General features: G+C 61.6%; 1 protein-coding gene across 1 annotated transcript; it reads right to left on the bottom strand.

Moving 5' to 3' along the window:
* Positions 1–1,320: 1,320 nt before the first annotated feature.
* DBH (dopamine beta-hydroxylase) lies at positions 1,321–18,764 on the bottom strand. The gene is made up of 12 exons (XM_055539235.1): positions 18,447–18,764; positions 16,165–16,311; positions 14,149–14,406; positions 13,158–13,334; positions 12,547–12,649; positions 8,906–9,072; positions 5,677–5,820; positions 5,204–5,242; positions 4,599–4,658; positions 3,634–3,761; positions 3,016–3,175; positions 1,321–1,452 (listed from the first exon to the last, which is right to left on the bottom strand). Exons 1-12 carry the CDS (start codon positions 18,762–18,764, stop codon positions 1,321–1,323), a joined length of 1,833 nt encoding a protein of 610 aa, XP_055395210.1.
* Between the last annotated feature and the right edge of the window lie 4,169 nt (positions 18,765–22,933).

Genomic DNA, 22,933 nt, shown 5'->3' with positions numbered 1-22,933 from the left:
AGGGAGGGGCCTCTCGCCCCACTGCCCCCCGAGGCTCTAAAGATGACGGAGGGCTGGCCGCTCTGCAGCCTCTGTCGGGCCTGGCAGCTCACAGCCGTCGCAGCCTGACTTATGGCAGGGGCAGTGTGATTTACAAGATGCGGTGCGCAGCGCCTGGCCTGTAATGAAGTGCTGGCAGGAGGAGAAGTGGCGCTTAGCGGATGGCTGTTGGGGTGTAAGTGGGGGCCCAGAGGCCCATCCATCACCCACCCTCTCCTAGAAGCTGCACAGAGTTTTGCTGAACTGGCTGAACAGAGCTGAATCTGTCTCTCTCGGCAGCAACGATCAAAGAGCTGAACTTGGCCTGAAACGAGCGCCAGCTAAGAGGGAAGGAAGGTGGAGATGACCTGGGAGGCAGGGCCTGGCCGGCAGCACCACCCTGCACCAGCTGCCACCGGGTGCTGGCCCCAGGCGTGAGCCTTATCGTCTCAGCAACCCGCACGACACTGGCCCCGTCTCACAGAAGAGAAGACCGAGGGTCGGGGAGGCGGGGCCGGCCTTCTAGCGCAGGTCTGGTTCCAGGGCTTGCTTGCTCTGTCAGCCACCTGTCCCACCGCAGAGAGAAGTGACCTGGGCCATTGACCCCACCTCCCAGGGAGCTGGCACCCAGATCCTGGCCTGGATCCTTGCCATCGCATCCTTTTGGTGGTGGTGAGAGCTGTTCTTAGGCTTTCCCTTTAGGTAGGCGAAAATATCTGTTTACCCTCCAATGGAGCCATTTCCCAGGCGAGTCTCTAACTAGCTAAGTGGTTTGTCCTGCCCCCGTCGGCAGAGAAGACGCCCACTGCGACACACGAGCCGGTCTGCAGGGACACGTTTAAGTGCAACACCGCTTGCACCCGTCACACGCAACACCGATCACCCTCCGCGGGCGCTGGGGACGCGGGGCCGGGACAGCTCTCGGGAGTCTGGCCTGCGTCCGGTTGTGGCTCGTGTCCCAGGAGACGGGCACCCCCCAGCCCCAGCGAGATGGCAGGGCTCTCGGGGCTCTGGACTCTAGACTTCCAAGAGGGGTTACCCTTATGCTGTGTCAAAGGGTGTGCAAGGGTCCCGGTCCACCTGGGCCTCGGTGGGTCAGCGAGAGTTGTCACGGGACCCTCTTAGCCATGCAGGGGGTCCCTGGGGGAGAAAGCTGGACCGGACCCTGGTCTCAGGTGGTGGCTTGGTCCAGCCCTCCGTGCTGGGCTGTTCCATGGGGGTCTTCACAGAGTAGGGGGTGCACAGAGCTGCTGTGAGCCCGCAGGGACAGCATGGTGAGGGGAGCGAGGAGACCGCCCACATTCAACCTTTGCCCCCACCGATGTTGAGCACGGTGGGGCCAGCGGGGCTCTGAGCCTGGCTGGCCGGGCAGTGAGGGGTGGGCTCTTCCAACCTGGACACGATCTCAGGCAGGGGCTGCCGATTCCACTCGCCCTGCAAGGAAGGGACGAGGAGGTAAATGGAGGCTGGAGGGGCGAAGTGGGGACCACCTCCCCCAGCACTTCTCCCAGTGACCCTGTGGGTTCCTGCCCTTAAACTCACCTTCTCCCAAACCAAAGCAAACTGCTCATTGCTACGTGGGGGTCCTCACCTGGGAGCCAGGGCTGCCCCCATCTGCCTGCTTGGCCACCCCTCACTTCCTTCAGGGAAGCGGTCAGAAGGCCTGAGTGCAGCCTGAGTGTTCAGCCACTCTCCCCACCCGCTGACTCATACACACGGCTGCGTCAAACGCCACACTTAACCACGTCAGACGTCAGCCCCAAACTGCTCTTTGATGATCCAGTGTTGGCCCCCACCTCGGGGCTGGGAACGTTCGATTAGTGATTAGTCCAGCTCCCAGTGCTTCCAGGAAAGCTGCCTCACAGAGTTGCAGGCTGCGGAGCCTTCTCCACCTAACTCAGCCCCAGCCCAGGCCCTGGGCCCTGCCAGGAGCTTGCAGGGGCTGAGCGAGATGCCTTTAGATCCCAGTGGGTCCCGGATGAGGAGGGAACCCAGCCTGCAGCTTCAGACCCTGACTTCTCACCGCCCCCACCCCCTGAGCGCTGTGTTGTTAGGCTCCGGGGGAGGCTGCGGATGCCCCACTCACACCACTGAGGTTAGTCCTGTGATGTGCCGGTGTGCCAGAGAGGGCGGCACCTTCGGGGGCAGTGGTCAGCACCCTCCGTAGGTGGTCGGCTGTCTGTCTGTCTGGGCCGTCTCTCACCACCTGATCTTTGTTTTGTGTGAGTGCTTCTTGCCAGCTCCTTGGGGGAGGAGGCCTGTCACCCACTGGAGTCCTCTAGGGGTTCTGGGGCACAGTGGTGGGCAGAACTTGCTGCTGGGTGTCCGGAAGGGGCGACTGTGTGGCCAAGGGCAGCCGGCCGGCCCCAGCCGCATGCACCCTCCCCCCAACATGGGCAGCCACACCTGGCAGCGGACAAACCACACGCACATGCGCACACACACACAGACACGTGCACACACACGCACACACACGTGTATGCACGCACACGGCAGCACAGCTGGCAGCGGACAAACCACACGCATGTGTGCGCACACACATGTGCGCACGTGCATGCACACGCACGCACACACATGCACACGCACACACAGGCAGCCACACCTGGAAGTGCACAAACCACACACATGCATGCGCGCGCACACACACACACACGCATGCACACACGCACGTGCACGCACACACATGCACACACGGGCAGCCACACACGCATGCACACGTGCACACACATGGGCAGCCACACCTGGAAGTGGACAAGCCACACATATGCACACGCATGTGCACGGCAGGCACACACGCACACACAGATGCACACGCACACACAGACATGCACGCATGCACGCACATGCACGCACGCACACACATGCGCATGGCAGGCGCGCACGCACGCACACGCACGCATGTGCATGCACGCACACGGCGGCACACCTGGAAGCGGACAAGCCACACACATGCACGCACACACACGCAGACACGCACTCATGCGCACAGCGGCACACCTGGAAGCGGACGGCCGAGGACTTGTTGCAGTGCATGGAGATGGGCGCGAAGCCGTACAGGGCCTTGAGCACCTCGCGGTTGAAGGAGTTCCAGGGCACGGAGGCAAACTGCTCGGGGACAGACGCCTGGGGGCAGGTGCAGACTTCCTCACTGTTGAACCTGGTGCGAGAAGGAGCCGCCCAGAAAGGGGTTTGGGGGAGCGGAGGGGAGCCCAGCAAGGCACCCGTGATGCGTCTCTGCAGAGGGGTGGGGTCCCCAGAGCAGCCCTTCTAGCACACTGCCCTGGCCCTGCCTCCCGCCCTGATGACTAATAGGCTTCATCTCTTGTGCCATCTTGGCTCAGGTGGGAACGGCTGCTCCAGGGCTGGGTGAGGGGCTCCTTGGGCCAAGTCCAGACTCGATAGGAAGCAAGAATGGAGATCCATTGGGGATGCCTGACACCAGCACCTCAAGGTGGGTGGGGGCCTGATTGCCAGTTCCTGCTCACCTTGCTCCTGGGCTCCCTGCTTTCGCCCAGGGCCTGGAGGGTTTGGGGTTGGGGGGAGTGTTCAGGGCCGGGATTCCCCTGCCGTGCCCAGGATGGAAGGCACAGCGGGCACGCCCCATGGAGCCATCACCTGTTCACAAGGTGGAAGTACTTCTGCAGGAAGCCAGGGTCCACGGCGCTCTTGCAGAGCTCCAGCTGCGTCTGGGGGTAGTAGTGCACGTAGTTGACGCACATCTCCTCCAGGATCCCGAAGCCCCCCTGCAGGATGGAGAGGATGCCCGTCAGCACTGGCGCGTCGGCGTCACCCCAGACGCCGCCGTCCAGCCTCTCTGGGTGTTCAGTGCTTTCACGCACGCACGCGTGCACCCACTCATCGCACGAGGCCAGATCGTGTTCTGAGTGGGCAGAGGCCCTGCCCTCCTGGAGTCCTCAGCCTTTGCCAGAGAGACAGACAGCACAGCAGTCAGCCGGCACGTGCAGCTCAGGGAGCGACGCCTCCTCCGCATCCTCAGCTTTATCCCACCTCTGCCGGTCGCAGGAGTCGCATGTGGCTGGCCTGTTTCCCTGGGGGCAGGGAGCCCCCTCACGCCCCCAGCCTCTCCCCAGCGCGGGCTCCAGTAGCTGACACATGTCTCTGGCCTTGGCTCTCTGACTAGGGCAGCCATTAAAATAACCCGGGTAGCTCGTTAAAGCAGACATCGCCGGGAGTCACCACCCAGCCTGGGGAGGAACTGATGAGTTTATGTGTTTATCGGGTACCCAGGGGATGTTTGAGGGCAGGAGGAGGAGAAGGGGACAACAGAGGATGAGATGGTTGGATGGCATCACCGGCTCGATGGACATGAGTTTGAGTAAGCTCCGGGAGTTGGTAATGGACAGGGAGGCCTGGCATGCTGCGGTCCATGGGGTCGCAAAGAGTCGGACACGACTGAACTGAACTGAAGAGGGGATGTTAACGCTGGCCCAGGGCCCACCGCGTGAGAGCCCCTGCTTTACTGGCTGAATGAGCGAGGGGCACCCCCGCCCTGCGTTCCAGCGGAGCTGAGACTGGTGCCTGTGCTCTGCGGCAGGGGGCGGGACGTGGGGGTGACTCACCACGGTGGCCAGCCTCCTGTCTTCCGTGTTGTACGTGCAAGAGGTGATGAGCATGTCTCCCTGGAGGGCCGAGGCGACAGACGCCCTCAGTGCCTGCCCGCCTGGGGTCCAGGTGCCCCGGGCTGGACCCACGAGTGACCACAGTGGTCGGTCCCCCTGAGGAACACGACAGTGGCCCCCCGGGGTCCCTACACTTGAGGACCACCCTGGAGTGTCCCCAGGGAGTGATGACCAGTCGACTTCTCTGGCCCCTTCTTACTGGGGCCACAGGCCAGCTGGTGGCTGCATGGGGCTGGTCGGATGTCACAGCCTGCGTTTGGGTGAGCCCCCACCCTGCTCAGGAGTGCCCTGCTGCATGGTCAGCGACCCACCAGTGAGCCCCAGGCCCTCATCTCTCCTTGAAGCTCTCAGGTCTGTGGTCCTCTGATCAGGCGGGAGGAGGCCTGTGGCCCCGAGTGCCCTCTGGTCCTTGCCCCTCCAAGGGCCCCCTGTGCAGCCCTGGGGAGTCTCAGAGCTGGTTCTGGAAGGCCTTCCACAGCCTCTGCCCTCTCCATCCTTCCTGCCCTCCCCGCACCTCGGTCTCCTGCCCCAAACCAGGCACTCACCGGGTGGACAGACACGACCTTCTTCAACATGCGGATCTCCTGGGGTGGGCAGAGCAGAGGGCGGGGAGGGCAAGGAAGAGGCGAGACTTCAGAGTCCTGCAGACGCAGTGCCCCCTCTCCCCCGCTGCCCCACGACCTTCTGGGGGGTGCCAGGATGGCTAAGTGAGGCCTCCGGCCGGGAGGCCATTAGGACTAGAAGGTGGTCATCTAAGATGGAGGTCACCGTCAAGCTGCCCGGGTCCCCCAAACCCCCCAGTTGGCTGCACGCCAGAGTCCACCACCGGAGTCCCTCCCTACATCAAGCCCCTGACAGGATGCGACTGGCTGGGTGGGCTCCTCCAGTGTGTGGGCCTGGCCCAAGAGAAGGAGCACAGGATTGGGGTGTGGTGTCGGGGAAGAGAAGGTCAAACGGGGCCCCGGCCGTGCCCTGGCGGGCCTGGCGGGGCGGGGGCGGGTGGGGTGGGGGTCCCCACCTGGAAGTGCGGGCTGTAGTGGTTGTCCCTGTTCACGATCTCTGTCTCCCGGCCGTCCCTGGCCAGCACCGTGACCACCTTCCGGCCCGTCAGGTGCGTGTGGAGCTGAGAGGCGAAGATGTGAATCCCCGAGGCGGGCAGGGCCTGCAGGGCGAGGCAGGGTCAGGGCCTGGCACATGGCCGCCGCAGCCCCCAGCCCACGGGCGGCCTTGCACCTGGGCGGCCCTGGCCCTTCCTCCTCCCCAGTCGGGCGAGGCGCTGGCCGTCCCAGCCGTGGCCGGGCAGCACCAGGGAGACGGGCCAGCCCTCACATCACCCCAGGGCAGAAGACGACGTCCCAGACATTCCCCCGACGTGACGCTCACGCGGTTTAGACGGAAAGCATCCTAAAACGATTACATTCGTCGAGCGATTCTCCACCACACATCATCTCCCTGACCTCGCACCGCCGTGCCGTCCACACGGTTGGCAGCTCCATCACCGAGTGACCACAGGTTGCTGCACCTCTGAAGGTCACCTGACTCCCCCTCCGTGCCTCCAGCTTGCTCTGTGCCCGCCACCACCCCTGCCCTTGGTCATTAGGGGCACCCTCTGGCCCTTGCAGTGATGGAGGGCTGGGAGACCTTATGGCCACGTGTGTGACAACTGGGAGCCCCTGCCGATGGGTGGGACCATGAGTCTCTCCCCTCTGGTCCCCAGAATTCAGATGTGTGAAAGGTGCAGGGGGATTGCTATTTGGGGCCTATGGTTGAAAACACGGTGCTTCTTCTGGGCTTGTCTTCAGCCGGGATGTCTAGACCAGGACAGACTTCCGAATGCGGAAGCTGTGCCCCTTGGGGGTCTGCCAACGGAGACGAGACCCCCACTCTTCCAGAAGCCCTTCCACGAGCGTCCACAGAAATGCGATTTTCCCAAAGAACGTACTATTGGAAGGGGAACAAGAACACAGCTCTTTTTGTTTTGTGCTGTTAAGTACTTAGAGACTCTGCGGAGAGGAGGCAGGCAGGCCCTTGTTTCCAGGCTGGCAAGAGGTGTGCTCAAGGTCAGCGGGTCAACACGACCCGGGTCCTGCCGGCACAGGGCAGGGACTGGCCGGGCCCCTCCTCGCGGGGGAGTGTGCAGCCGCAGGCCCGGGCCCTTCATACGGCCAGGAGTCACCGTGTTCTGGGGACGCGGGACGCGGTCAGACGCGGCTGTGGTTACAGTTTCTCAGCCTCATCTCAGACGGAGTTGATCCGCCGTGGACGCTGACGAGGTCCACGCAGCCCACCAGCTCTGTCTCAAGGGCACTTTGCTTGCCTAAGGCTTCGAGGAGCCCCCCGCCGAAGGACAAATCCCAGGGGATCCACTCATGGGAAGACAAATCCACTCTAAACCTCACCGCAGAGCAGGCCGCGCCTGACGTCTCGCTCCATACAGGCAGGCTCCGTGGCCCCCGCGGGCCCCACGCTCCTCATCTGTTGGGTGGATATGCTAACCCTCACCTGGCTCTGTGGCAGCGAAGGGGCCACGCGCGGCAGGGTGTTCGCAGCATTCACAACAGACTGAGAAGTAACCTCCGCCAAATAGAAACCACCAGAGTAAGACAGACAGCCCACCGGGAACACTGGACAAAGTTACGAGCAGATATTCACAGAAAAGGAGGGCAGATGGCCTAGAGGTCGGTGCCCAGGTCCTCAGCGTCTATAAATGTGTCCTGAGGTCCGTCGCCCAGTCGTGTCTGAGTCTTTGCCACCCCATGGACTGTAGCCCTCCAGGCTCCTCTGTCCATGGGATTCTCCAGGCAAGAATACTGGAGTGGGTGGCCTTTCCCTCCTCCAGGGTATCTTCCCAACTCAGGGACCCAACCCAGGTCTCCCGCATTGCAGGCGGATTCTTTACCGTCTGAGCCACCAGGGAAGCCCAAGAATACTGGAGTGGGTAGCCTAACCCTTCTCCAGGGCAACTTCTTGACCCAGAAATCAAACCAGGGTCTCCTGCATTGCAGGCAGATTCTTTACCAGCTGAGCTACCAGGGAAGCCTACTTCTATAAATAGGGGAATTCAAATGGAACAGCAGGGATGTTTTTCTCCCAATGATTGACACGCTAAGACACTGATAACACGGCGGTTGGGTAAGTCTGGGGCACAGGGCACACCCCAGTACTGTGGGGGAGGAAAGCTCCGAGTGGGCTTTCTGGGGGCCGTTTTACCAGAGTCATCCCAATGAAAGCTCACATCCCCGTGCATGGCAGCTGTGCCTCTAGAATCCACCCGGCACACGTCTCCTGAGTGCACATAAATTCCCTGGAGGGCTTCTTCCCATCAGTGGGAAGTTAAGGCAGCCTGGATGCTGGTGATGAGGGGACAGGTCAGCCCCAGCCAGAACTGGGGGAGGCAGGGGGCACGGAGCACCCAGAATCTGGGGAGCCCCTTTCACTCCTCCGGAAGCTCAGGCCCTCCCTCTGCTCAGGAGACTGATGTTACCTGTGCCCACCTGCCCCTCGCAGCCCCGGGGACCAGTGCTCCCTCGTGTGCTCTGCCCTGGGCGCCTGGCTGGTCTCAGGTGATGAAGTTCCCACTTCATCCGTGCTGCTCATCGGTTAAAGGGCAAGTCACGGACGAACTATTCAATTTGTTTTGAAGCATGCAAGTGAACGGGCTTGTAGCAACAAGCAGGGAAAACATCTAGAAGGAAACAAAAGATCCAAGAACTGGCAGCCAGGGCAGAGGAGAGGACACTGCGCTGAGGGGGCCTTGGTGGTTAGCTGCGTTTTTCCACGGTGAACGCGTGCCTGTCTCACTCATGGCTGAACTCGTATTTTCAGTGCTGGCTGGGATGTGGACTGAATGCGTGCATGCTAAGTTGCTTCAGTCGTGTCCAACTCTTTGTGACCCTTTGGACTGTAGCCTGCCGGGCTCCTCTGTCCATGGGATTCTCCAGGCAAAGTACTGGAGTGGGTTGCCATGCCTTCCTCCAGGGGATCTTCCTGATCCAGGGATTGAACCCAAGTCTCTTACGTTTCCTGCGTTGGCCAGCGGGTTCTTTACCACCAGCCCCACCACCAAATGGGGGCCCACAGTTCTTGCTGGAGAGGGCGATGCAGAACACGCAGCCACAGGAAGGCTCCTTGGGGTCAGGGGGCTGGGGAGGCTGCAGAAGCTGCAGGGTCGGGGGAGCGAGGTCACAGCTGCTGGCCTTGGTGCCCACCCTCGGGCCTCAGCAGGAGAAGCGGGCGGTGCCACTCACCAGCTGGGTGCACTTGTCTGTGCAGTAGCCGGTGAGGACGAAGGCCGTCTCCTGCGGGGGGATGGCCATCACAGGCGTGTACGCCAGGCCCAGCTCCATGATGCCCGCGTCGAAGCGCCGCAGCGCGGCCGTGTAGTACAGGCGGATGCCCGAGGAGTCGCGCCGGCCTGGGGGGAGGAGGGACGGAGGTGAGCGGAGGCCCTGGCCCCCAGCCCCGCACATGACCCCCCACCGCCCTCAGCCAGGAGGCGCCGGGCACCCGCGCCTGCTGCCCCTGCCTTTGTCCCCACACCCTTTACTGCAGGCAGACGCCATGGTTACTGGAAGACAAATTCACACACCCCGCGCGGTTCCCATAGGGAGAGAAAGAGCTATTGTTTCTGCGAAAACGAGGCAAGTGCTCTGGGAAGACTTAACTAAGGCAGCAAACAAAAACCGAAAATGGTGCTGTTAAACCGGGCAGGGCGAGACGCCTGCCGTGGGCTTGGGAAGCTGGCCAGTCCCTCCGAGGGCTGGGCAGGCGCCTTGATGCTCTTCCCGTGAGTTCACAGGTCCCTGAGCTGGAATCCACCCACAGCACGAACTGCTCAGTTTGGATGGAGAGGAGGGCACGGCCAGTCTTACAGAGGAGCCTCCGCCCCTGAGCAGGTGAGCGCGGGTTTGCGTGGTGAAGTCAGCAGGAAGTATTTAAGGCACGTCCTTCTGGGGCTCCCTCGTTGATTCCTGTCCTGCAGGGTTGACCCAGGGCTTGCATCTCCTGGGAGGACGTCCCAGGAGAAACCTGAGAAGGAGCGTGGGCTCCTGGGGAGAGGTCCTGGAGCTCCCCCTGGCTCACACACCGTCCTGGGCTCCGTTTGCTCAAGTGTGCTGTGTGATCTCTGGCAAGTTGCTGTCCCTCTCTGGGCTCGAAGTCAAAGGCCTCATCCAAAGAAGAATCATCGCTTCTGCCCATCACGGTCCAGCCACACCTGCCGGCTCTTCTTGCCATCAGCTAATTGGCGAGTCCAAAAACTTCCTGGGCAGCCTCCCAGTGGTCATGTGCAGCTGATGGCCGGAGGTCCGGGGATGCTGGCACCCACAGGCCTCTAGCGACTCCTCCCTGCCCTCTCCCTGCCTGGAATTGCTCAGCGAGGCCCTGAGCAGTTCAGGTCTGGTCCCACGGGGGAGGAGTGGAGGCTGAACATGACTCACCCCCTCAGGATATGCAGGAGAGCTGGGAGCCGGGCAGAGAGCCCATGGAACCAAAGAATCATCGTCCCACGTTATAGATGGGGAAACTGAGGCGCAGAGCCTGAGCTAAAGTCCCTGCTCAAGAACTGCAGGGCTGGGAAGTAGCCGAGCTGGAATGCAGCCCACGGCGACTTTGGTGCTGGGCTGTCTCCCTGCTCAGCTGCTCTGAGGTGGAACCAAGAACACCCCCTCTGCCTCCAGCCCCCTTGCACCAGCCACCACCCCCCACCACCACCACCGCAGTGTCCAAACTCAGCCTCTGTGTCTCTGGGCTGATTACATCAGAGGATAATAATAAAAAGGGAGATGCAATTGGTTAAAATTCAGACAGGGATTAAATAATGAAATAATTGTGGAATTTTGATATTTATAGAAAAGAGATCCATCTCCAGATTTTGCAAAGCAACAGGAGCGTCCTTATATTTGGCAAAGGATCCATAAATACAAGCAGATAATCAGGAAAGGACAGACTTCCTTGACGCTTAAGGAGTTTTCGAAAATCCATTTGCTTTCAGGTTTTAAATGAGCCATAAATCCCATACCACACTAAGGCCCAAGCTGACTTATGGTCCTCTCTGTGCGTGCAGCAGATAATTCTAGCGGTGGCAGAAGGTATTAATTATGCGGCCAGGAAGAAATCGCTGGCGGCTACCAGTCAAGCTCACCCCCGGAGCCTGCACCCCGTTGGGAGCGCTGTGTCCCAAGCCTTCACAGCCCCAGAGCGGCTGAGTGAGTGAGTGAGCACGGGCAGGGGGAGGGTGCCCCACGCCTGGTCACACCACCAGGGAGAGACGGGCTGGGCCCAGCCTGGAGCTCAGGTTCTTATCAGACCATTTCTACCCTTCATTACACAAATGAAACATGTCATTTAAAAAAAAGTGAGTGAGAAGAAGCCTGTGTGGCTATATATGGCGGAAGACGCCAGTAAAACAGGGAGGAAAACCCTCTCAGTTTCTGGGGTAGTATCAGCTGGCATCACCCTCCTAAAGACTGACCCTGTGCCCACCTTCGGGTGCAGAGCGACCCAGCCGTCCTGCTCTCTGGCCCCCACCTCACTTTCCCAGCCCCTATGCTGCAGCCAGGCCAGACCACCTATGTTTTCTGGAACATGCTGGCCTTGCCCACCTCCATGTCTAGGCACAGCCTGTCCCTCCATCTGGAACGCAGCACGTGTCGGCTTCCCTCGTGAAAAGGCTCCTTGTCCTCCAAGGCCGCCACCATGCTGCCCGGACCACCGAGACTCCTCCTTTCATACCTCCTGGCCCCCTGCTTGCGTCTCCCTTCTGAGAAGCCTTTGCACCTTCCTGGACCTGAGGTCTGCTGTGGTCGATCGGGGAACAAGATCACACTGCTTCCCACACGGGGGGTCTCGTGGGTTTCTGTCTGCTGAGCATGGACTCAACAGTAGGAGGCAGACGGAGGCCACCCCTCCAGCACCCAGGGCAGACATCTCCAATCAATCCCAGATGCCTTTCCAGGCGCCGTCGCTGAGGGCCACTCAGAGGAGAGCCAGGCAAGCAGGACCTGTTTGCTGCCCTGACTCAGAACACGTGGAAACAAAGCCCCGTTGTCACACACACACTCCAGGCACACATTTGCTCCATCGAGAGAAGCAGGAGGGAGGTCCATGGCCAGAAATGCCCCTGTTGAGCCAGGCATGCCCCTTGCCCCTGGAGACAGTCTGGGGCCGTGCCTCCTCGTGGTCAAGCCATCGGAGGCTGGGTTCTGGGGCAGGGATGATGTTGGCTTGGAGGGCCCTGCTTTCTGCTATCCAGCCAGGTGCCTTGTCCCAGCCCATGCTGTTCTGGGGACGGAAGAAGATGGGAAGCACCCCTCGTGCTCAGGGGTAGGGGGCGTCTCTGGGTCTTAGCAGCCTCACAGAAGTTAGACTTCCAGGGGATACAGTGTATGCAATCCCCTCCAGCTGACACCCTCTCTCCACTGTCTGTGTCCCCTTTGGTCGGCACACCCTGATACTAGCCGTCTTCTCTGCAGGTGCTAGCAAGGAAACGCTGTGGGGAGGGGTGAGCTGTGTCCTACCCTGGCCTCAATTTCCTCATCTGCAAAATGGGCACACAAGAAACCTCAAGCTGCCTTCCCAGGTGGTTCCCGGGGCAGTGGCAGGGCAGCAGCAGCTGGTGTTTGTGGAGGGGGAGGGGTGAGGTGCTGGGCCCCTCCTGTGTGGGTGTGCGCCTTTAAGAGCCCACCGCAGCCACAGGAGACGGGCAGAGAGGAGGCTGAGAGGGCCACAGGCCACAGTGGGTCAGGCGACAGGCAGGCTGGACTCGGGGGAGAGGACGCAGGCTGAGTCCTGCCAGCCCGGCTACCCCCCTGGGACACGGCGAGTCCACGGGCTCCCGAGGGCAGGTCAGAGGCAAGTAAGAAGGGCAGCGCGTCTCGGACAACCCTACCTGTTATCACCAGCGGGTTGTGGTAGTGAACTTCCAGGCGGAGAAATCTGGAGGAGCCGGGCCCCCCGAAGGCCAGGCCCGCTTCCTCTGGGTAGTAAAAGGCCTGCGGGGGGCAAAGGGAGGGCTCAGCCCAGAAGACAGACGGGGCAGGCACCAGGGGAGGCCCTGGGGGGGTCAGGGCAAATCCACCCGCATGCCGGAGCCTGAGCTGAAAGGGTGGGGGCGAGGGTTGGTGGGGCAGCCAGATTAGAATGACGCTCCCCCGCTGATGGGCAGCTCATTACCAGCCCACACAGTGCTCCTGTTAGACTTGAGGTCAGGGGGTGCAGAGAGCTCTTAACCCCAGGTGAGCCCACCGCCCAAGCCCACCGCTGAGCTGCTGGAGGAAGCTGCTGGAAGACCCTGGACGCAGCCAGGGTGGCCCCGGGACCACCCTGTGCACAGTCCCCTCCAAATCCAGCGGAACTTGACGGGGAGCGAGAATGATGCCCATGAGGGAAGGAACAGGGGCTGGAGGAGGCATCTGTGGCTCCAAAGAGCCATGGGACTCCAGCGGCGTAGAGGCAGTGGGGAGAGGGGGCGCCCCGGGGAGACGCGGGAGGGGCACGCACCTTGGCGCCCAGGGCCCAGGCGGCCAGCACGTGTCGGCAGAAGTTGAGCCGCTGCGGCTTCATCTTGGAGTCGCAGGGCCCGCTGAAGTGGGGGATGGTCTCGAACTCGGCGGCGCACTGGAAGACCTCCATGTGGTGCACCAGCGCCTCGTTGCCCTCGGTGACGATGGGCTCGTACTGTGGGGTGGGCGCCCGCTGAGAACCCGCCCCCACACGCTCACCCCCACTGAAGCCCCCCTCCCGAGTGGGCCTCTGCTTGCCCATCTGTAAAATGGGAGGGCTGCACCCGGTGGTTTCTGGGGAGCCTCGAGTCCAGGGTTTTGGGAGCTAACCCACCACCCGGGAACCAGTCAGGATCTGCCAGAAGGTCATGGTGAGAGCTGAAGCAGAGGGAAGGGGTCCCGGGCAAGTCATTTCTTGGTTGGGGGGGACAGGAAGTCAGCAGTGCTTGCGAGAAAGCAGCAGGGGCTGGAGACACGGAGATTGCTCGAGGCGAAGCCTGAGCCTAGGGGGCAGGTGCAGCTGTGAGTCTGTCCCGTCGCGTCCTGCTGTGTAAGTTGGGGGCTCACACAGCCTCTCTGGGCCATACACCCTCGACTGGAAATAAGGATGATGGTCTGTAGGGCTGTGTGTGTGGTGCTGGGAGGATGGAGTGGGTAAACCACTTTCCCTTCCCCTGGAGCCAGACAAAGAGTAATTCAGCAGGTATTGTCATTCTTGTTGTGTCTCCGGGTGCATGTTCAGAGCAACTGAGCTCTGAGCTGAGCTGTTATTTCCAGGGGGAGGGTGGCCTGACAGACAGACAGACAGATAGACAGCCATTCCCATCCCAGGGGAAGATGCAGAAATCAAGACATCGGTTGGTCCAGGCTGGAAGCCGGGGTGCAGCAGCTCTGGGGGGGTGGAGCGAGCAGGGCGATGGGGGTCAGAGCATGCGTGGGGCTGGACCCTGGACAGCTCTCCAGGAGTGGACACGCCGGGGCCCGCGTACCATGACGATGTGGTGCCGGGGGAAGCCGTCTGGGAGCTCGGTCACGTAGCACCAGTACGTGGTCTGCTGGCCAGGGATGAGGACGTCAGGGGCGCGGATCTCCATGGTGCGTGTGTCTGTGGGCAGGGCCGGCTGCGGGATGCTGGGCTTCAGCAGCTGCACCCTCTGCAGCCCCGTGCGCAAGCCGGACATGTTGATGGCCTCCAGCGACCGGAGCGGCTCCTCCAGGAGTCCGTACACCAGGTGGACGGTGCCATCCTGCAGGCAAGATGGGGCCTCGTCACTCATAGCCCCAAGCCCAGCTCCTGGTGAGCGGGAGGCTGCCGGGTCCCTCCCCACTGTGACATGCTTGGTTCTCATCTCTGTGAAGGACGGAACCTTCAGGCTCTGTGTGAACTGGGCTGGGATTAAATCCAAGGCCACCCACGCCCAGAGCCCATGCATTAATACCTTTTGTCTTCCCAAATGCCCTCAATCTACATTTGCTTAGTGTCCGGTTCAACTAACCATTGCTGGGTCGCTGTGAACGAGGCTGGCTCATCTGGGACCCTGGATCCCTCTGCCTCCCCCGGGTCCCTCTGCCTCCCCCAGGTCCCTGGGAACAGGGCTGTTCTCTGCACAGGTGTCTCAGAGCTCCAGGCCGGAGGTTGCCCCGCACCAGACTAGAAGCTCTGAGCTGAGCACACGTGGGCATCAGACACCCTGCAAAGTTCGGGGAGAGGGTGCTCTGCCCGCCCTTGCCTCCTCCATGGGTAAGCAAGCAGGAGGGTTGAGGACTCGGGTGACCTTCTGGAAGTGACAGGGACAAAGCAGGTGATTAAATAGTTAATCCCACTAGCGGATTCTAAGTAGGAAAAAGTACGGGAGACCCCTGAATGTTAATGATTACTCAAGAAGCGTTTGCTTAACCTCAGAACCAAGCAACAAAACCATACAGAAGAAGCAAGAGACGCGCCCCCTCCAAGTAAGAAAACAACGGTGGCACGAGGCCCTCAGCCCTGCCAGTGAGCTCCGTGAGTTAGGGCATGCCCTCTGCACACAGGAAGAGCAGTGCTTTGTGGACCTGGCTTGACCATGTAGGGACAGGGAAACTCCCCTGCCCGACCGGGAGGAGGAGCTGACGACGGAAGCATGATGTCTACTCAAGAAAGACTGAGAGGGTCTTCTCCCCATCCCACTTCTCCTTTGGTTATAAAACTGTGGCCCACTAAGTTCTCGGGTTGCAGCACTCTCTTGCCTCCCAAGCGTCCTGTTCTCATGAACCCCTTCTTCTCGATCCCTCTGCCCCAGGCTGGATTCTTCCTACACTGAGACAGGAAGGACTGGCGCTGTCCGGAGCCCCCGGAACACCACCCGTCTGTTTCAGGACTTATCCTGGCCCCGCTCTGTCCCCAGCGTGCCATGGGTCCCCTGGCACGTCCTCCCCCATCATGCTGCAAAGATAACGCAAGACCATGGGTGTCGACGTGCACTGAAAAGTTAGGTGGATTTTGTCTTCAAGAGAAAACCGGGCTGTTTTTCCCTAAGGGTCTCGGATCCGCTGTGGCCGTGAATTCCTGGACAGAGCAGGTTGAGCCTTACTTGTAGGTCCCTTTCTCCCTTTGCAGGCAGGTAAACTGAGGCCCAGTGGAGGCGGGGGCTTGCCCTGAGCCTCACAGCCCATTGGCCAACCAGGGCCGGGTCGGGGGACCAACGTCTCCTGGAGAGTCTTCTCCAGAATTCCACTGAAGATGCTGGACCCAAAGGAGAGAGCGAGTCCAGGGCAAGGTCACTCAAGGCTCCATTAGAAGGCTTCGGGGCGAGACCCACGTCTAGAAACATGTCAGCTAAGTGTCAACCAAGAGCTGCTTATTCAAAGCATCAGAGGCTGAGAGCAGAGCTGGCTTCTCCCAAGCTGCCTTGTCCCTGCCCAGCTGCCCCTGGGAGCCCCTCTCTCTGCGGGTGAGGGGCCCGGGATGCTGCCCCAGGACGTTAAGACGGCCCCACCCCGCCCACGGCAAGCGGGCCGCCACCCACCTCGATGAGGTAGTCGTTGGGGTCACAGGTGCCAAAAGGCCTCTTGAAGAGCAGGTACAGGCCTTCTGGAGTCCTCTGTGCCCGCAGAAGCTGGTAATCCTGCTGGGAGTCCAGGTGGACCTGCCCCTTCTGGTCACTCCAGGCATCCTGCAGAGACAAGGTCAGGCTTGGAGCCCAAGCGGCCAGGCCGAGGGGGCGGGTGGTCACCCACAGCACAGTCCATGGACACACCCCGCCCTGGGGTGCCTGGCCTTGACAGGTGACCTCAAATGCCAGCCGGCGCTGGTCGGCCATGCAGGTTCCCAGACCTCTGGGTGGGACCCAGAACCTGTATTACTCAGGAGATGCCACGACTGGGAACTTGGGGTCCTGGACAAAGAATCCCTCTTGGTCTGGGGGACAGCGGCCTGACAGCACATGGAGCCTTGGAGAGGGGAGACGTGGAGAATGAGGGGAGAGACGCTGGCAGTGGGGTGTGGGCACCAGCCCATGCTCAAAGGCCCCGAGAGAGAGAAGCCCTGCACCTGCGCACCTCACTCGAGTCCCAGCTTTGCCTGGAGAAGGTAAACTGAGGCCCCGGAGCACACAGCCCCACTGCCGGTCCCCAGGATGTTCAAGGGCGGTGGCTCTGGCCAGCCCCTCCCCTCCCCTATCCCCAGCTGCCCCCTGGCACCCAGCTCTAAGGCCCGGCCACCCAGGGGCTCCAGGCCAGGGCACCAAAGACAGCCCCTGGGCCAGGTGGCTGCGAGGGAGGCCCTGCCCCGACCAGCAGGTGAGGAGCAACGCGGGCCAGAGCTATTCGGCCTCAGAATGCTTTCAAACCCTGCATTCAGGGCGGCGGCACATTTTCTTCATTTCCTTGAGGAAAAAAAGAAAAAGAAACCCACGAAAGATTTTGCCAAATCTCCCCCCTGGAGAAAAGCGCCGTGACGAAGCTCCTGCCGGGGGACGCTGGGGATCCGCAGGACTCAGTTCAAACGGAAGCAGAAACTTAGCCTGTGAGCCTTCAGCTGGAAATCTAGAATGTATTTGTTGAACATATTGCTAGAGGAGGAAAAACAAGCCTGACATTTGTTTGCATAGGAATTTGTTGTGCAAATTAATCTTGCCTGTGCGGGAGGATGCGAAAGTCACCCCAGCTCTCTTGGCAGCCGGGGAAGCTGGGCCCGGGGCTCGCTGCTCCTCTGGGACCGGCTTGGAGCCGTGCTGCCCCGGTCTTCCTGGGCCGTGACCCAGAGCCACTGAGCTGCCTCGTGTGGGGGAGGCGGGGAGGCCCAGAGCCAGTGGCCCCCATCCCATCCGGCTGGTGGTCAGGCTCGCCCAGGCTCCCGCCTCCCCGGAAAACGGGCAAAGCTCCTTCCTGCCTGCAGAGCTGTGGTGGGGGTTGGACGGAGCACCCCTGGGGTTCCAGAAAGATCAGCGAAGGGTGTCAGCTCGTGTGAACCCCCTTATCCAGAGAAAGTGGAGAGGCAGAATTGTACCCACTCTGCAGATGGGCAACACGAGGCTGGGAGGCCCCTCCTGAGCCTGGCTAGCCAGTCCAGCCGGATTCCCACTCTTCAGGAAGTAAGAGCCCCTCTGCCCACAGATCAAGTGCCTGCTGACTTGCAGGAGCGTGTTAGCCCTCCTGGGTCTGTGTCCCTGAGAGAGCAGATTTGGCCCCCCGGGGAGGCGGGGGTAGAGGAAGCTGGGGCGGTGCTTAGGGCAGGATGGCTGGGCTCTCCCCACGCAGGGGGGCCCTCTGCAGTCTGTCCAGGGCCCCGCAAGCCCCTCTCCTCTGAAGGGCAATCTCCCTGCTCCTCCACCCTTTCCAGCAAGAATTGAGGGTGAATTTGGGGTGTGGAGTGAGGTGTGCGCCTCAGTGCGGATGGTTCCTTCCAGGCCGGGTGCACAGGTCACCCACGTGTGCAAGCACCAGCTCCCAGGCGGCGCAGGCTGGGCCCCTCGCTTGGGTGCGTGTGAGCTCCACACACCGTTTGTGCAGGTGGGGGGGTGGGGGCCGCCCTCCTGAGGGTGACAGGGAGGTGTGGAGAGGCTGTGCTTTATGTGGTGAGCGTGTCCCCCGTCTTGGGCTGCGCTCCTTGGGTGTGCCGGGCAGTCAGGGAAGCTACCTGTTTCGCATCTTGACCTCACGTCGGCATCTGAGACGCCCAAGCTTGGGACACAGGGATGCTCAGATACAGGGGACCAGAGAGGCGAGAGGGAGACTTCCTTTGCCAGGTTCGGGAGGGCGAGTGCAGAGAAGGGCAGGATCGGGGGCGCTGGGGTCGGGGAGGACTCACCCCGAAGTAGGCGCCGTCCCTGTCAGTCCAGAGCACCACCAGATCAGCATTCTCCAGCTCCCCTCGGTCCGACATCCCGAACAGGACACCAGCCTTGAGCTCCCGCACCAGGAGCTGGAAGTAGACGGTCTCCTGCGCGTAGCTGACGTTCCAGGACAGCTCCAGGGTCCCCTCGGGGTCCAGGGGGATGTGGAAGGGGAAGGGGCTCTCGGCGGGGGCCGAGCCCTGCAGCGCAGCCACGAGGATGACCAGGAAGACGGCCACCGCGGTGCCGTACATGGAGGCCGCCTCGCGCACGCTGGGGCTGGGGACCTGCATGGCTGGGCGAGTGCGGCCGCCCCACCTGGCCATTTATGTCCCGGGCGCCCGGGGAGGTGGGCCCAGGCTGCACCGGTAATCTCATTTGTCTGGTGGGGAATTCAATTGTCCCAGCGACCCTCCCACCAGCCCGGGCCCCCAGGCCAAAAGCTTTTCTGCCCTCGTTTCTCCTAATTGTCACTAATGACGCATGGACATCATCAGCGGGAATCGAAGCAGACGGGCTGATTTCATTCCCTCTGAATGGTCCCCGAGAGCCATCCGGGAAGGGCTCCTCCCTGCGGGCGCCCTCCAGCTGAGCACCGGGCTGACAACCAGGGCCTGTCCCCGCACGGCTGGCAGGCGGGGCCGTGCCGCCCCATTTGTGGATGGGCAGACCGAGGCTCCGTGGGGTTATTTCCAAGGTTGTGGTGGTGGTGGTGGTTTAGTTGTGAAGTCGCGTCTGACTCCTTTGTGACCCCATGGACTCTAAGCCCACCAGGCTCCTCCGTCCGTGGGATTTCTTAGGCAAGAATCCTGGAGTGGGTTGCCATTTCCTCTCCAGGGGATCTTCCCGGCCTAGGGATCGAACCGCGTCTCCTGCAGTGGGAGGCGGATTCTCTACCACTGAACCACCAGGGAAACCCCTATTTCTAAAGTGACCAGTGAGAAAAGAGACCTCACTGCTGCAGGCCCAGGGAGCCATGTCTATAGCCCTGGAGGGCGGACCAACTTCAAACTAAAAATAAGAGACGATCCCCAAATAGTCCCCGTGTTTAGACACTCTCCCCGGGCCTGCTGCCTCCGCTCTTGTCTGCTCTCTTCTCCCCACAGGCTCCAGCTGGGGCCACAGCTGCTCCCGAGGGAGTGGGCGTGCTGCTGGGGGCAGGGGCAGATGGCCCAGCGGTATGCTGGCAGTGGGGGGGGGGCACAGACTGCAGGTGGGTTCCTGGGGAGCCCAGACAGCACCGCACATTGCTGGGGAGCAGACTTGTTGACGACGCCTTGCGGAGGGGTGGACCGCTGACTCTGCAGAAAGGGGTGTGAGCCACAGGCCTGCTTCCTTGTCTCCGAAGCTCCAGCACCCACAGTGTTGCTTAGCCTGGAGTGGACCCAGTCTGAATTCGAAGCCTCCCAGGGCAGCCAGTCTATGGCAGTGTTTCTCCCACACACACCACAGGGCTTTTGCACAGACCCATTGGGACTCATGTCCCATTGAGCTCAGGTGTCAGTCTCTCTGCAGACCAGCTCACCCAGTCCTTCTCCGTGCAGAGTGGGTTGGGCATGTGCTACCGCCGCTGGGAAGTTCTCCCTGACTGCCTTCTGCTCTGAACTTGGCTGCCTCCTTCCAGGAACCTGACTTCCTTCTTTCTTCCTTTTTCACTTGCTCCTCTCTCTGGCAAAACCAAGAACCTGAGCAATATCCTCAATACCCACAATATTGCCCGCAAGTATCCACAAGTCCTCAAAGAGCGACGAAGGCCGGCCTAGAGCTCGCAGCGTCTGGCCCTGCTTTTGCTCTGAGCTCTGCTCCTCAGGAAGGGGTGACTGTGTCTGCCTGAAGGCGAAATCTGGAGCAAGCTCCCCCGCTCCCAGGACCTGGTGGGTTGTGGGCTCTCCTCAAGGCGGCTGGGCCACCCTGCAAACAGGGCAGAAGGAGAAGGCTGCTACGAGAGGCCCTGGGACCCCCCCTGACTGTACATGGGTGGGGTGCTACAGGGCACGCTGCTCACAGCACCATCACCGCATGGCTGTCCTTGGGGCCGCTCCCCAAGCCGGCACAGCGTCAGGGCGAGACACAGGGTGAGTGAATCCGTGAACACCGAGCCGACTCACGAACAGGCGGGACGCCGCCGCTAGCCTGCGTTCTGGGCCTGAGGAAAGATGCGGACGGATAACGGGTCGCGAGAGCCGGCCCTCTGGGCCCCGGAGGCCGCAGACCCTTGGCTCCAGTGACAAGACAGAGCCCAGGGAGGGCTGCAGCCTGGGGCGGCGGGTGGGCTTCCTGGAGCAGGGCAGGGACTTAGTTAGAGCCTGGGAGGATGGGGTTCCCACGGATGGGGTGGCCCCGGGGGTGCCTGGCTACAGGATCAACCACAAAGGCCTTTAGGTAATGATCCCTGCATGGAAGACAGGAGGGTGCAGGCCAGGGGAGACCACAGTGCAGGCTCCGGAGGTCCCACCCCTCGGGGCACTGCCTCGTTCTTTAAAATTCTGCCCAAACCCCGTCATCTGTGCTGGGTGGGCAGGCGTGGAGCGTCTGAGATCGCTGAGACACCCACTGTCTGGACATCCACTAGCCACCTCCTCCCCCGACTAGGGAACAGCTGCGGCGAGGGGGTGAGACAGGCTGCTGGGGCAGGCGCCGTGCTCCCGGTGGGCACAGGGACAAAGCCAGCAGGTGCAAAGCGAGGGCGACCAGGCTCCACGGCAGTCCTGGCTCTGGGTGAGCGTCCTGGCCACCCACGTGGCTCTGGCTACAAGAGAAAGAGTGGGTACCACCCCCCACCCACCCCCGACCACCTGGAGTAGCAGGACCCCCAAGGACTCATACCCAGGGCTGGGGGCTCTGGTTTCAAGCCCGCCGCACCCCTGCAGAGTCCCGGCTGGACCTTCGCACGGAAGGGCTTTCCCACCCAGGCCTGCGCCCATCTGCAGATATCAGTAGTTTATCCCTCTGCCCCTCTTCAACCCAGCGGTGAGGCCTGGGAGCCAGAGCCCAGGATAGGGGTCAGGAGCCCTGTGGGGAGAAGCCCAGGCAGACGCCTCTCCTCTCTGGATGCAGGTGAGAGCAAGAGCTGCTCAAAGACCGAGGAAGCGAGGTCCGAGCGCTCTCAGTACACAGCAGAGTGCTGTGCCCGCGCATTTATCTTTAACAGGATTCGGAAGACGTTCTCTGTCTCCACTCAGAGCCGGACTGGCATGCTGACCTTCCAGCTGCGTTTGATAAAAAGGGTTCGGCTGACTTCAGAAATGAGAATTGCCCATGCTAGTAATTAACCGGAGCTGGAAATCGTGTTCACGGCCGTCCCTTCACCTGCTCATTTCATTTCAGCCCCACCAGCCCGTGGGCACGGGTCTGCGACCATCCTCGGACACGAGATAATGCTCAGGAGAGGGGGGGCCCTGTCGGGAGCAGGGTCTGCCTGGTGTCCTGAGCGCACTCGCGGTCCAGGGGGCTGCACTCAAGGCAGCCAAGGTCAGGGAAATTCCACTGGAGTCAGGAGGAAGGGATGCTGGGGGGAGAAACGCAAGCAGGGGGAGAAGCTGAGGTGGCTCTGGGCCGGCGGGGGTGGGAGGGAGCTGGTCCAATCCAGCGGCCTCCTCCGCGATGTGCAGCTCCTTGCATTAATGGATTTTTAAAAAACAAGCAATCTGACCTGGAATAAGGAAGCAGTGCTCAGCGCTCCTGCCCTGGCCGTGTTGGTGAGATGCCTGCTCACCCCAGGCGTCCTCTGGACGGCGGCCACCCCCGCCCCCCGGGACGCATCGCTGGCTCCCTCTCCATGCACTCTCGGGATGGGGTGGGGGCTCATGCTGCCCCCTGCTTCCACTCCCATCCCCCCCAACCTGGCTCCGCTCTGGCAATCAGGTGCAGTTTGCCCTCCAGAAGTGGGGGTAGGGTGGGGTGGCACCCCGGGGTGTCTCTGCCACCCTGTCAGGAAATAAACACCAGTTCACCGCTCAGCGCCTGGCTCTCCTCCAAAGCGCTTCGACGGCTGACCTCATTTAGAACCGATTTCGGGGTTTTAATAAGCCCTTTGCCTTCCTGCTTCTCTCTGACACTGTCATCCTTGGAGCTATAATCCCCCCTGGCTTCTGCCACGTGAGGCTGGCTCCCCAACACCCAGGTTAGAGCCAGTGGGGCCATAACCAGAGGGGGGCCTCAACCAGACAGGCCAGGCCAGGCCACTCCCCAGTCACCCCAAGGGAGCTACAGGCAGTGCCCACCGCCCTCCGCTCCCGGAAACTCCAGCAGTCCAGCTGATGGCAGCATGGAACGCGGGCTGAGAAGGGTTGATGGGGCTGTTGGAAGCTGAGACCCACCCCACCCCCAGGGCTGCACGCAGGCCCTGCCCACCCACACGACAGCCTTGACCAGCAAGGCTGGTCAACAGTCAAGACAATTGGATGACCAGCCTCTCTACCCTGGCTCAAAGTTCAGAGGCCACACCCTGAAGGTCCCAGGC

Source organism: Bubalus kerabau, chromosome 11 (assembly GCF_029407905.1).
Source record: "Bubalus kerabau isolate K-KA32 ecotype Philippines breed swamp buffalo chromosome 11, PCC_UOA_SB_1v2, whole genome shotgun sequence".
Taxonomy (NCBI): domain Eukaryota; kingdom Metazoa; phylum Chordata; class Mammalia; order Artiodactyla; family Bovidae; genus Bubalus; species Bubalus kerabau.
Note: the sequence above shows the minus strand (reverse complement) of the source record. Positions and strands in the feature narration are given on the sequence as shown.